Source organism: Gambusia affinis, linkage group LG02 (genome assembly GCF_019740435.1).
Source record: "Gambusia affinis linkage group LG02, SWU_Gaff_1.0, whole genome shotgun sequence".
Classification (NCBI taxonomy): Eukaryota; Metazoa; Chordata; class Actinopteri; order Cyprinodontiformes; family Poeciliidae; genus Gambusia; species Gambusia affinis.
The window spans coordinates 19786797-19801244 of NC_057869.1; the positions used below are offsets into that span (position 1 = coordinate 19786797).

At 38.3% G+C, this 14448-nt stretch overlaps 1 protein-coding gene across 3 annotated transcripts in view; it reads left to right on the forward strand.

Moving 5' to 3' along the window:
- The first annotated feature begins 846 nt into the window (after positions 1–846).
- Positions 847–14448, forward strand: part of LOC122822583 (ephrin type-A receptor 6-like) — a 53392-nt gene continuing 39790 nt past the window's right edge. Inside the window, exons 1-3 of one of the 3 annotated variants that reach the window (XM_044101391.1) lie at positions 847–912; positions 1486–1767; positions 10606–10670. In XM_044101391.1, the coding sequence (XP_043957326.1) occupies positions 1599–1767; positions 10606–10670 (234 nt within the window). In that variant the 5' untranslated portion in view covers positions 847–912; positions 1486–1598. Of the gene's footprint in view, positions 913–1185; positions 1768–10605; positions 10671–14448 lie in introns of those variants that run through there. The other 2 variants (XM_044101410.1, XM_044101401.1) reach the window with 2 other exon arrangements.

Genomic DNA, 14448 nt, shown 5'->3' on the forward strand with positions numbered 1-14448 from the left:
AGCAGCTCATGCGTTTTGTTTTGTTTTTTTTTTTTCCATTGAGTTTCATAATGACTAGAATAGGTTTGTGATTACATGTTTGCTTTCATCTAAAAATGGCTAAATTGCCAACAACCACAGATAAAGGTCAATGCAAAGCCTGAGACAAAACCAAGAAATCCATTTAATTTATCTTTTTATGTCTTTGACCTTTATTTAACCAGGAATCCCACTGAGACATTTTTGTCTTTTAAAAAAAAAAAAAAAAAAAAAAAAAAAAAGCAATGCTATCTTGGTGACTATCTAGCTTGACTTCAACAAGAAGCCAAGAAAAACCTTGCCAAGTAGATATTATGTTTGTTTTCTTTGTGATTGAGCTTTTCCCAACTTCAGAGCAACCAGCAATTTCACCGCCCTCACAGTCAAACAGACGGGAGAGTGACTAATGTGACCCCCAGCACCTTATCAGCTGGGCTCTCACTTTGGAGTCCAAAAGGTCACTGCATCTCCTCCCTGACTGGGGATCTCAGTTGACTTTTATAAAGAGCCACCTCTGGTATTGCGAAGGCTTGCGGGGTAATCAGGCGGGACTGGTTGAAGAGAAGATAAAAAACTGGTCTTTGTTAATGGAGTTCGTTTCCCCACCGCTCTGTGTGCACCCTGAACCCACCGTCGAATTAGTTGCAACCCATCTGCCTCGTCTGCCTCCCTTCCTCTTCCACCACCACAAATAGAAAGTGCCCCAGACACATTACTATTCCTACAACATAATTCAATGCAGGTAAAACCTAGAGCACAGGCTTGATATGCCAGTGTAATAACGGCTTCATGTTTCCCCCTCTCCTTCATCTCTGCAGCCGCTGTGCCCTGCTCAAATCAATAACCCCGCAGACTTTCCGTCTGATGGAAACAACGCGTTTTCAGCGACGAACAGTGAGAAATATCGCTAAGGACAAATTATTTTTGCACGTCTGGACTTGGCTCCAGAATCTCTGGCTGTGGAGTGGGGGGTAGAAGAGGGGGGAACGAGTTGTTAGCCTGCGCAGGAGTATTTCTCCCATCCTGAGGAAAGAGAGAGAGTGAAAGAGAGAGAGAGAGAGAGAGAGAGAGAGAGAGAGAGAGAGAGAGAGAGAGAGAGAGAGAGAGAGAGAGAGAGAGAGAGAGAGAGAGAGAGAGAGAGAGAGATGCAAGAATTGATACAGAGCCACAGCGAAGGATGCACTGGCCGAAAGTGAGGCGGAAAGTCCGGATTTTTCCCCCTCATGTGTTCCACTTTATAACATATTTTGAAATAATAATAATAATAAAACGCATTAGTAAAGTGACTCTTCATAGCCTTTGTTGACATCAACTCTAATGTGTTTTTCTTAGGTTTAAATGAATCTGTTTTTATAACTTATTGCAACTCAAGCAGCAATTTTTGCACTTATTTTTTTAATTTTATTTTATTTTTGGGGGGGGCGGGAGTCATTTAAATCATCGGTCTGTCTGTCTGCATCCTGTCAGGGGAATCCGGGATGCCCGACAGAAGAAGAAGAAGAAGAAGAAGACAAGTCCTGTGGATTCAGCCGTGACTTCCCGACTCTGGATATTGGAAAGCTATTTTCACCCCGCTCTGTATGAAACCCCCATCAACTTTTCATTTCGTGGATGTATTCGGGAGATTGTGCGACGGTGTAGTTCAAAGCGCGCTTGTGTCTGACTCAACGATGCGCTCCGCTGGGAAATACTGCGTGTTTCTCCTCCTGCTTAAAAGTGTCCTGACGGACCCCGGAGCCTCTAACCAAGGTGAGTGGCGCCGCGCAACAACAGCGCACTCAGGCCGAGGCGATAAACCAGATGTAACCATTTAAAGTAATTAAAGACTTTTCAACTAATGCGCAGACACGTCAAAATAGAAGTAGACTACAGTTTGTTGATCAAGCTCGATCACGAATCGGGACTCTGTCATGCAACAAAGCACGGAGAATACAAATATCTGCACCCTGGTGGAACACGTGCTTTGTTATTATTAAATGCAATGTTTGTCTAATTTCGGTGTACCTCAGTTTTATTTTATGTATTTTTTTTAGTTTTTTTTTCCAAGTATTTCCCGGGCATTTACAAACAAACAAAAAATAGCTATTACAGTCTCAGCTCACAAAATAGACCAGGATAATGTAAAAAACAATAAAACTCTGATACATTATCAGAAGAATCAAATCAGACGTTCTCCTTCACCTCCACAGCCTGAGAGCAGTAGACGTCTCCACTGCAATAGGGGCCACTGAATGCTACAGTAGATGTAAGCCTCTGGCAAACTCTGTCAGCTGGTGCATCTGTCTTCCTCCTGATGAGTTCATAGAGAGTATAAAAATATCAGAGGTTTCTCCCAGTCTGAAGAGGATTGCTCATACATGGAGACACACCATCTGACTCTTTTTTACTTCATTATGTTTGCCTACTTTTGACAAAATTCACTTGAGCAATCTCTCACTCGCCTCCCCTGCTGTCTCGTGGATATAGCTTGTGCAGCTGCATATGCATGAGAAACACAGGACATAATAATGTTATCTCTCCTCAGCCGCAGCGTCACACAGGCAAAAAAAAAAAAAGTTGCCATAATGTAATCTGTTCTCGACTTCTTCCACTTTACACATTTGCGAGGGTGAGTTCAGCAATCCTCCTTTGAATGCTTAATGTTTAGGACACACATTTTTCAAGACGACAGGAGCCTCCTCACTACAGCCAAATGTCAAAGTCTCTTTTACAGGTTTTTCTTTTTTTCTTTTGAGTGTGTGTGTGTGTGCATGTGGGCGTGTGTGTGTGTGTGTGTTTTCCCACCAGGACGCCTGTCTGCCGGTGACAGGTTGGAAGAAGAGCGGGTACACTCAGGGGAAACTTGAAAAAACAAAAATGACAACGTGAGATGTTTAAAATGAAGTGAGAAAGAGTCAATACGTGCCACTTAGCTTTGTAATGAATGTGAGTTCCTCCTGATTTGAGGAGTTGAGGGAGAAGAATCATTGGTTTTTATATAACCGGTTGTTTAGGTGGTTTAGATTTTTGAGGTCAGGAATACTTTAGGTGGTTTTACCGTGTATAAATAAATGTTGAACCTGAAACTGTCTTTGTAATAATAGTAACATACTTCAAGGTCAAGATGGGACATTTGAAAACACATTCATTTCTGGAGTTTATGTTATTATGTCAAACCAGTATAAATAGGTCACGCATCTCTTTGCTTCTGCACATTTGAAATATTGGCTTTTAAAGCATGATTTAGCGCAGCATATTCTGGCTAAAAAGTTTGTGTTTTCATCAATCGAGTCTCTGTAATGCTGAAGCACAGAAAAGCAGTTTTTTTTTTTAGTTATGCAACAGATCCATTAAGCATTTACGTACTGGTCTGAACAAGTCACCTACCTGTTCTAAGGGCTTATCGCCATGTTTTTGCATTGTACTGCAAATGGACTCTTAAAAAGCATTTTGTCAGCGGGAATGGTACTGAGTGTCTTCGTGTTTAAACGACGTTGTCTAAAAGCCCAAGGTTCTGGCCTTAAACATTGGTAGACCTCATTGTTATTCATAAATGTTGACCTAAAGTTCATTTCCCCTCTACAGCACTCCACACATTTCGGTATAAGATTAAAAAAAAGGCTGCATAGCCACAGCACAAGTTTTTTTGCATTTTTATTTTGATAACAACCAACAACTTACATCGTATTTCAGCTAAGACGCTCAACCTTTCATGTTCTGAGCCCTTTCAGCCACTCTCTTTTACATTTGTAGAACAATGCTGCAGTCATCTCTAATTCATTTTTACATGATAATAATTAGCATCTTCTGTTTTTAAAGGTTAGCATTTTATTCCCGGATTTCCCCTATTTCTGATTGTTTGGGTTTATGACGCAGAAAACAGGCAGCAGTGATGACTCTTGAAATTCACACCTTTTAAACTTTTTTCACATTTTATTAGAACACTTCACTTTATTTTATTGAGATTGTGCGTGAAAGACCAACAAAGAACTGTAATTAGTGTGGTCTATGATTGGTCCACTCTTGAATTAATCCTTTGTAGAATCACCTTTTCCTTACAGGTCCAGTTGTTTTGGGGTTTGTCTCTGCCAGGTTAGCATTTTAACAAACATAAATCTTTGTCTTTCACAGCTCAGTTTCAGTCAAACTGGATGAAGAGTTCATGTAGCTCTAGACCTCGACTGACTTATTTTATCTCATAGTTATGGTGTTATCCAGAGCCTTCAATCGTTGCTCTGACTTTGTGTTAAAGGTTCATATTTTACTGTCTTTCATAAACTAAAACACTCTAATATATTTTCTCTTCCAAGATTACATCACAGACCAACTTCCCTGTCTGCTGCAAATGCTGACATGATGCTGCCACTACCATGTTTCACTGACTGACTGGAGCTCAAGCTGATGCTTAGTGGTTCTTTACCCCAACGCCATTTGGCGTGAATCTTGTGCAGCTTTTCTATTCAAGCAGCTTTAACCGGTCCGGTTCTGTTCCAGTCCATCCCAGCCAGATTCATTACTAACCTCAGGGCTAGGAGATGGCAAACCAAAGCATGCTCTTGATTGACAATAAACTCCATTTGATGACTGACCCTTGATTTATGTCCCTGCAAACTCCAAACAACATTTCAGCCACTGCATTGCATTGGCGGACATGCCATCTGCCATCAGAGAGCTGCTCAGTGTGGAGGAGCGTAATTATGAGTTTAATCTTAAGCAGCGCCAGGAACAAATGCGTCAACTTTAGCAGCAGAATGACTGTGATTCCAAAGCCCTGCAAGCGGCACCTCTTTCTGAACAACAGGCGTGCAGCGAAGAAGTGAGGAACTGTGCAGCTCCGGCCAACTTTCTGTCAGACTTATTTATAATTTTGCGCCTACCAGTGTGAAACTCAGGGACTACATAATAATATTAGTTTGGTGTGACTATGTTTTGGAATTTTCTTTTAAATAAAGTTCATTTATGAGTATTGGTTTACGTCTTTTGACATTATATAAACCAAAAGGTTGCAAGTTGAAAAACAGTAAAGTGCCACAGCATGGATATATTTATATCTACAGCTAAATAATCAGATAATCTGAATTATGTTTGAGCCATCACTGAACTTCTTTTGGGAAAATTGATAATGTTTAGTTTGCTGAGTGTTGCTTGCTAAGATCATCAACTAATTGTCGTGATTTGAGTTCTTTGTGTGTTTATTTTGAGTCGCTGTGCTGTCCTGTCCCCTCTTTGATTGTTCCCAGGTGTGTCTCATTCCCTGATTACCTCTTGTGTATTTAGTATCACCTGTGTCTCTGTGTCTCTGTGTCTCTGTGTCTCTGTGTCTCTGTGTCTCTGTGTCTCTGTGTCTCTGTGTCTCTGTGTCTCTGTGTCTCTGTGTCTCTGTGTCTCTGTGTCTCTGTGTCTCTGTGTCTCTGTGTCTCTGTGTCTCTGTGTCTCTGTGTCTCTATGTTCCCAGTTCTTTGTCTGCTGTCCAACCCTGTACCAGTCGCTACCTGTGCTGAGCCCTTGTTTTCCCGCTCAGCAGTGCTGCCTGGGTTTTGGACCTTTTGGGAGTATTTTGTGTGCCACATTTTCACCATTAAATCATCATTATCAGCCTCTACCTGGGTCTACAGCGTCCTGCCTCACCACCTACATCACAACTCATAACACTAATAGACCAAAACTCCTGCGTGATCCCGAGCTGCCGACATTACGCCCACAGTAGTGAGGAACAGAATATAACGGAGACACTCAGAACTGGGACCAAACCAGACATTAACTGGTTAGAGTGAGATTTGACAATGGAGAAGCAACTTTAATCCGACAAGTTCACATTTGATGTGTTCCCCTACATGGCTGTTGTCACGGCTTTCCTCTCAACATTGGCTCACTTCCTGCCTCTCTTCTGTAAAGGTCACATTTATGAACTGCATGACTAATAGTTGTCCTGCAATCAGATTCTCCCACCTGAGTTTTAGATCTGTGCAGCTCAACCAGTTACCATTGGTCTCTTGATGTCTTTAATTAAAGCCCAATCTGTCGGTTTGTGTGGACAATCATGCATAAGTAGGTTTACAAATATGTCATATTCGTTCCATTTTCAAGTTATAGACTGAACAATGATCAGTGAGATAATCAATATTGTTTGAACATCTAAGCCTGCTTTAAACGTAAACTTTTTAAGTCACAGCTTGATTTCTGACCTGGCTGTGTGTTTGGTGTGCTCTTTAGTCTTGGTGATGCCATATGTTTTTCCCCATGTCCTCCAACAATAGAGTTTAATTAAGTTAGACGCAGGTGTAAATTGTATTTATCAGTTAGATGACATCTGAAAGCATTTGGTTGTGCCGGATTTTTATTAAGGGGTTTCAGAGTAAAATGGCTGAACACTCACCTACTCCACAATTTTCACATTTCGTTTAGTTTATTTCACTTCAAAATTGAGGCTTATATCAAATTACAATGAAACAAAATGCGACGTTGTGCAGGAATGTGAATACTTCTGCTAGTCACTGTACACAGGTTATCTGACTAAAAGATGTTGCCTGTCCACTTAAATAAAACTGAAGACCTGATGCATAAGTCAAAAAGTCTTCAGGTCCTTATGTTGTCTCTTAATAGTCTGACCCACTTCACATGTGAACTTTTCCTCCAGGCTCAGCCTGTGGCTCAGTGTTCACACTGCACTTCAGTTAGTTTTTAACACCTCAAAAATAAAACCTTCAATGTATAAAGTCTCACCTTACAGCTTGTGGTTAGAGGTGTGGCATTGTAAACACTGGAGATATGTTCTTCATCGCTGATTTGGGGGAAAGTATTTTCTTTAAATAAGCGTTGTGTTAATCAGTCAGAAAATAAAATAAGTGGATTTTAAAATGAAGAGGCTATCATTTTAATACATCTTCCAGGCACACGTTGCTCATTTAATAGACGTAATGAACCTCAGTTTTTTTTGTTTAAAAAAAAAAAAAGGAGTATATTTTCGAAACATTGCCTTTGTCTTGACTTGTGACTTTTTAGGTTCCCCTTGCTGTTTTAGCTTTATTGCTCTTTCAGTTGGTGTCTAAAGTTTGCCCTTAAAAATTGTGCTTAAGCTTAGAAAGTAAAGAGTATTTCCTAAAGTTATAAGAAAAAACTAAATCTGGTTATATATCTGGAGACTGCACTCCAAACTCATTAACATATACTTTTTCATTGACTACTTCCAGCAGAGTCCCACTGCTGCAGAACAGCAAACAAAACACACATCAAATTATTTTTAACTGTTTTACTTAAAAAAAGTTGTGTTTAAAAAAATATAAAATGCATGAGAGGCTTTGGTTACCTGTTGTTTTTTTAATTATGTACAACAATGTGTTAAAGAAATTTCTATAATTTATCACTTCCTGTCAGCTCTTTTTAAAAAAGCTTATTCTTATAAATTCATGAAGCTAAGCTCATTTTAATTGCACATGTAATATTTCATAATTTAACCACTTACAAGTCTTATACTTATATTGATAAGTATAAGACTTATTACAAAAACTAATCATGTTTTTTTTGTTGATCACATCCAAAATTATCCTAAGTTGACCCTTAATTGAATATAGTACCAATAAAATACAAATATAAAAAGTTTGTATTTTTATATTTGTATACAAATTGGTGATGTCATAACTGTGTGCACTGAATGGTGGTAAATTCTGCATATGTGTATGTGTAGAATATGAAGAGGTATTATTGGTTATTATTGATTTGGCCTCTTGTTGCATTGTGTGTCTGTGGGCACTTGAACAAGTCTGTGCATTAAATGAACCACTTCACTTTTGCTTCTTTGTTTCTTGGCTCCATATATATTTTCTGCATTAAATAATTTTTTTGTGCAAGTATATTGGTATATATTTGAATAAGAAAAGGATGTACAAAGAGAATAAGTGGAAAAATTGGCTACTGTCAAATATGCCATGGGACATTGCTCCTGATTATGAAAGATTGTTCTAATTTGGTCAAGAAATCAATATGATTGTGTCTTGCTGTCTGTCTCTCCCTCCCCTGTCTCTCTTTTTGTCCTCCTTTCAACATAGGGAAGGAAATCGTGTTATTATTCACTCCTCAAGTACCAGCAGGGAATTCAGGCTAAGTGAAGTCTCTGTAAATACTAAAGTGGTTAATTTAGTCTCTCACTGCGTTTATCTTCTCTGGTTATCTAGGCGGTTCTTAAAGCAGCCCGGCCCCCATTAAAGAATCTGGGTTTGCCAAAGTCTGTGGTGCACCGGAGTGACGGGTCATCTGAAGATGTGACTCTTTGGTCTATAATGTCGACCACTTAAGTGGGACATACTTTATTGATAGAGGTTGTAATTAACTGGCTGTGGGGAAACAAAGGAAATTCATCACATCAAAACTGGCTCAGGGGGCTTACAGCATGGGCCCTATAATGCTTCTCCTCATGCCTGAGCCGTGATCAGAGTGCAGACAGCTACAGGCGTTATGTTTGCATGGACGCCATGCCGTTTTGGATTCAGGAGAACAGACTCTAGTTAGCATGCTCATGCGAAAACACCAGCAGGCACTGATACTGAGATCAGCCTCTGCTGTTTGTGCCTTTTTTGAAACGATCAGCGTGTCAGATTAGCTTTGAGAGGCATGAATTATTGGCATGGCTGTACGGTGGTTAATGATGCCACCCCAGAGCACCAACTGATGTTCGTGTTTGTGATCACAGCGTCATGAATAAAAGCAAGATACAAGGTAAGCCTGTAGCTGTGGGGCTTTAATATGCACTCACAGCAGGTAAAGGCGCACCCACAGGTGTGATTTAATGGATTAATTTTCCCAACTGGCGGGTAATTCTGTTACACAGATTTGTTAGATGCTAAACAAAGCCAATCTCCTTTTTTATTATTATTACCGCACACTACACCTAATTGTCTTGCTATGAGTTATCAATGAAATCAATAAAAATAATGTCAGATATCATTAATAAGCTTTTTTTTTTATCTTCAACCGTAAAATGCTTGTCATCTTTTTTGTTTTCCTCTTATCAAAATCACCAGTGTAATTATGTTATGTTGCAGGAATCCCCTGTTTTTAGTTCATTCTCAAGTTTGACACATTTTCTTCCTCTTCCATCTCATGAAACAATCTACAGTCAAACTTTGACATGAGTATTGTTAATTCTTAAATGTTTTAAGCTAATATGTTTAATAGTCTTTGCCTAGTATCTTCATTATAGGTTAAAATGATAGATTAATTTATAATTTATCATCTGTTAAGTGTTTAATTTATATTTTTTCTTTGTTCTGTTGTACCAAGGTTTTTGCATCTTTTCTATCCGTTGTAAATTAGAATTAAGTCACAACTTGGTGTTATCTTTGTAATTAGAAAGAGGTTTTGCATGTGTTTTATAGATTCATTTAAAGGTGAAGATCTGACAGGTTTATAAAAGGTTTGGATATTTGACAATAACTATAGTTGGTAAAAACTGTGTATTCTTTGTATAACATTTAAAGCTTCACAACATGGAAATAGCTTTTTTATTTCAGGGTACCTTCATTTATTAAAAGATATGTTTGTTTGATTAGCTTGTGATTGTAAATTTGTTAATCCATCTCTTAACACTTTAACTAGACTCAAACTCTCAGTGGCACTACATGGTAAAAAAAAAAAAAAAAAACATAACAAAGAAAGACATTATCTTCAAAGAAGAAACTTCTCTGCATCTGTACTTTCTTTGTTGATTAGGACAGATTATGCCAAATCCTGACAGAAATTCTGACTTGTTCACATGTGTTTATGTCTTTTGTTATTGTTTAATGTAGCAAAAAGAGCTTAATTCTGTTTCCCACCTTGTGAAAAAAAAGGTTGGGCTAGAGGTACTTTACTTGTTACAAATGACAGCTGTTGAATATCGCTCTGTGACAGAACCAAACTTCTGTTCGCTGTGTGAAAGCTGCCACTCGTCTCTTTACTGGTTTTTAAACGCACTGCTCTTCCTGCTGAGGTGGAGACTGGCTTAATACGAGCGTAAAATCCCAGAATGTCAGTCTGAGCAGATTTTAGACATGAACTGATCACTTCTCTTCACTACCAGAAAAGGCTGTAAAAGGGTTCTCTTTATTTTTATATTATTTGCAATTGCTTCCATTTTTCACAGTGGAAACCTCAGTATTTTCTTAATTTAACTTTTTATTGTCTCTCTAGTGATTCCGTCTTTCCCCATTATTTCTGTATTGTTTGTTTTTGATAAAATGTTGAAAAAAAAAAATGAAAAAAAAGCTTGACCTTTGAAAAGGAAAGTACTAATTTTCTAAGCTTCAGCCAGAACGAGGATGGATCTGTGTTGGAGTTGTCCTGGACTTCCTTGAAAGCTGTTATTTCATAGGTGGTTGAATCTGTTAAGAGCTTTGCAGCTTATGTAAGCTTCTCATTGACAGCTTGATAACTACTGTGTGCTCTCTTCCTCTTTTGTCACCTCCATTTGTCCTCTTTCTTAAATTCACTGTACAACCTCTCCTGCACTTACTCCATTCTCCTTTACTTTGCTCACTGTCATTTTTTCTTCTTACTCGGTTGTTCTTCTGCCCCACCAACACATCTCCTCCATTTTGCGTTGCGTTTCTCTCCTCACCTCTTTTCTATGTACAGTGGTTTTACTGGACACCACAACAGTACTGGGAGAACTGGATTGGAAGACGTTTCCAGTTAATGGGGTGAGTGAAATTGCCTCCTAGAGTTTTTCTATCAGTTTTTTCTTTGGATTGAACAAGAAAAAATATTTAAAAATATAAAGATAAATGCGACAAGCAAGATTATGCCAACATTTATTTAATTTCTGTCTAGTGAAGCTTGATTCAAACCAGATGTTCAAGTTTATTAGTAGTTACAGACTAGAGCAATACATGAATTAATCTTCCTCATATAAAATATTTTAAAGCTACTATTGGAAAAAAAAGAAGTATTTTTACTATAAATTATCTGGAGATCTTGAATTGTGTTCTAGGTTCAATATCATTGTTGCCTTTATTAGAAATCTACATTTCTCTATTTATTCTTCTATTGGGGTCTCAAGATTGTCACTTCTACATGCCAAAAGACGCGATGTTCTTATCTCTAAACTTAACTGTTGTTGTACATCAGAGAAAACGTGTATCACACTACTATTGATATGTTGTGGTGGTGCCATTCCTCCTCTAAACATGGTGTGTAAAACTGAGATTGAAAAAGCTAAATTCTGGTCTCATCTGACCCAGACTATATTTTTCCTGTATTTTACAGGACAAAGATTTTGTCACAAACGTTTGTTGAAGTTTAACATAAACTTCAACATGCTTTTTCTTCAGCAGTGGAGTCTTGTGGAGTGAGTGGGTACAGAGTGCGTTACTTTTTGTGGAAACATTTTTCTAATTCACCTGGTCATAGCAGTCCTCACTGAAAGATTAAAATGATTTAATTTTAATCTTTCCATCTTGGAAAATTCCATCTTGAGGCAAATCGTTATGAGATGCTTCTTGTGTGAAACCTTGATAACCCTTAATTAATAAACATCACAAAATATAAATGCTGACCTCTAAATCCTGACACAGTCGAGCTTTTCCTTTCTTTATGCCATGTTGCAGTTTGTTTTCTCTGCTGTCCACTTTGTTCTACGTAATGTATGGATTTCTTCTTCTTGAAAGATGCACCGTGAGTTGGAGTGTCACCTACTTTATGGTACAACAGCATCAAAAAAACCTGTCTCTATCTGTTGGTAAAGGGTGACTTTAATGCTGTGTTTTAAAATGGAAACATAGCTTATCTTTGTTAAATAGACTATATACCATGCTGGTGTTTGGTATCTGGGCCCTGACCTTCTCAGCATAAGTGAACATGAAGCACAGGACAGCAGGGAGTGAAGAGTAACAGCACTAATTTCCCCCGAGGGAAAGGCAGACTCAGAATCTGGGATGGATGTGGGGATTTTGAATGTCTTTGTGAACCGTGAACAGAGAGAGCAGCAGTCGCACACGAGCTTTCAGTTCAGGTGTGTTGCAGTCTCCATGTTATAAATGCAGTGGTGTTGTGTTATTTCTTGCCTGACTTGAAGAAGTCCCAAGTGGGGCGTCCACAGATATTAAGTTCTTTATTAAAATCGGTGTGCTCCTTTTCTTCTTCTTGTGCCTGAGTTGGGACATGCTCTGCCTTGGGCTTTGGGGTTTTCATGCCTCCCCACCGTGCCTTTCATATTTTTAGGGGACAGTGGGAGTATAAGAGCAGGTGATGGTGTGTGTGTGTGTGTGTGTGTGTGTGTTTCTATAAACTTCGGTGTTTACCTGAATGTCCGCAATGTGCTGAGCGCAGCACAAAAGGCAGCCTGTTCCCCTGTCATCCTCTCTTTTGAAGCTGATGCTACTGTCCACAGAGTTGATGTGCTTTGTGAAGTTTTCTGCTTCTTGGGTTTTGATTTTGACCCAGCTGTCATCTTGTATCTGCACCACTAGCTGGTTGTTGTTTCCTTAGAGAACTGCGCGTTGTTTTCACTTCCCCTAAATTAGAGGGTGGTGGCATAAAAAAAATTGTTGGTTAAAGCATATTTTGTATTTGTGTAAACAGCATGTGCTTGAAAATATATTAGGAAGAGAATCAAAAGTAAGTAGACGTCACAGAAATCTTAATTATAGCCAGGTGTTTGATGCTGAGCATGCTAATTAGTCAGGTGAATGCAGTTTTATTTAAAACTCATTTAAGCAAAGCTTGATTTTCCAAAAGATACGAGCGCACACAATATTTTTGCCCCATGATCTAGAAATCATACATCACTAATAGGGGTGTAATTTTACATGCTTTCATTCCAAAAAAAATTCTTCCTATGTTTGGTCTGCGCTTGTACCAAACAAGTAGAGTGTGGTTTTATACGTGAAAACGTATAAATGTTATGTTTATGTGTGGAACTAAAGGCACAATCCCACATTCTGTAGTGCAACTTTAAAAAGTGACTCCAAACCAGAACAGAGAGAAGACTTCCATCTATCACTAAACTCTGCTAATAGAGAATGTTATAGTTTCTCATGCAATTACAGATGAAAAATGTGGAAAGTCAAAACATAGAGTTCCTCACTATACATATTTTTCAACAGCAGTAATATATTTTGTCTCACTTTTTCTCTTGAAACAGCATCCAGCTGAATGCAAACTTTACTAGTAAATCAGCTAATGTCCAAATTCAGCTGCCTGCAGTATTCACACCGTCCATAACGCTGAACAGCATAAGAGGCAACAACACATAGCTCCCAACACTGAAGTATTACTTTAAAACCAAAGAACAAGCCTAATTGGTTATTGTGTACAATTTTAAAGATGCATGTGTAATTTTTTCTAAACATGTGAATATACTTTCTCAATGGAAAGTGTAGAAAGTCTTAGCAGCTGTGTCACCTAATCACACTGTGGCAAAATGACACACATTTGAAGTGAGGGATGAGAGTATTTAGCAGTGATTAAATGGTTTGTGTAAGTAGCACAAGTAGTTAGGGATCAGAAAAGCAATATTTACAAAAACTGGAAGTACCCAGCCTAAAGCATAGCATGTTTGTTGTTTTGATCAAGTTGCCAACTTTACCTGAATTCACATCACATAATCTATACCACTATGTCATAAAAATGCTTTTTTCCCCTCATACCGGAACAGACATAAACATATACAAAACTCTAGATTATAGAGTTAATCATTTTACCTCTTGAAAAGCTTTTGTTGCAAATGTGCACTAATTGGCTGCCAGTCCTTTAGATTGATGGCTGCTAACAATCAAATTATTTCCTCTCCAAAAGGATTACGATAAAAGTTTTTACAAGTCATTTTTGCACAATAGTCCAATTGTGTAGCTGAGTGCACAGCACCCTATTATAACTTCTGCAGTGAAATAAAGTGAATAAAAGCAGCATTAAGCCACCAACAAGCTTTACAGGAGTGAACGCACACATAGGTTGTTTTGACTTCCCTCTTGGTGGAATGGGCCACTTTCTGAAGATTGACATCATATGCAAAGGGTCAACAACTCTAATTGTTGACAGATTTGCTTCAAGAATAAACCACAACATGTTAACTTTATTCTATGTTAATCTTTCTTCTGCTTGGTGAGGCTGTTCGGAGACTGACTTGACAAGTTAAAAATCCAGTTTTAGTTTGAGATGACAGACAATTTGGAACCATGTTTGTGACTTTACAAACTTTTCTGAAAAAAAAAATAAAATAAAATAAAGAACAGTTTTTGTTTGAGGTGGCTGATAACAAACCAAGTTGAATTTGTTATGTGGTCATTTTTGTAGCACTAAAACAATTAAATGCCCTCAAGAAAATAGGCTATTTTTCCTCCTCAAAACACCTGAAATACAGAAGCATTAAGCATGTGCAGGGGAAAACTAATAGTGATACCTTAAGCTTTAGATTAGGACACCTAAGACTGTATAAAATCAACCATGCATTTTCTATATTTACCTATTCACAGCAACTTT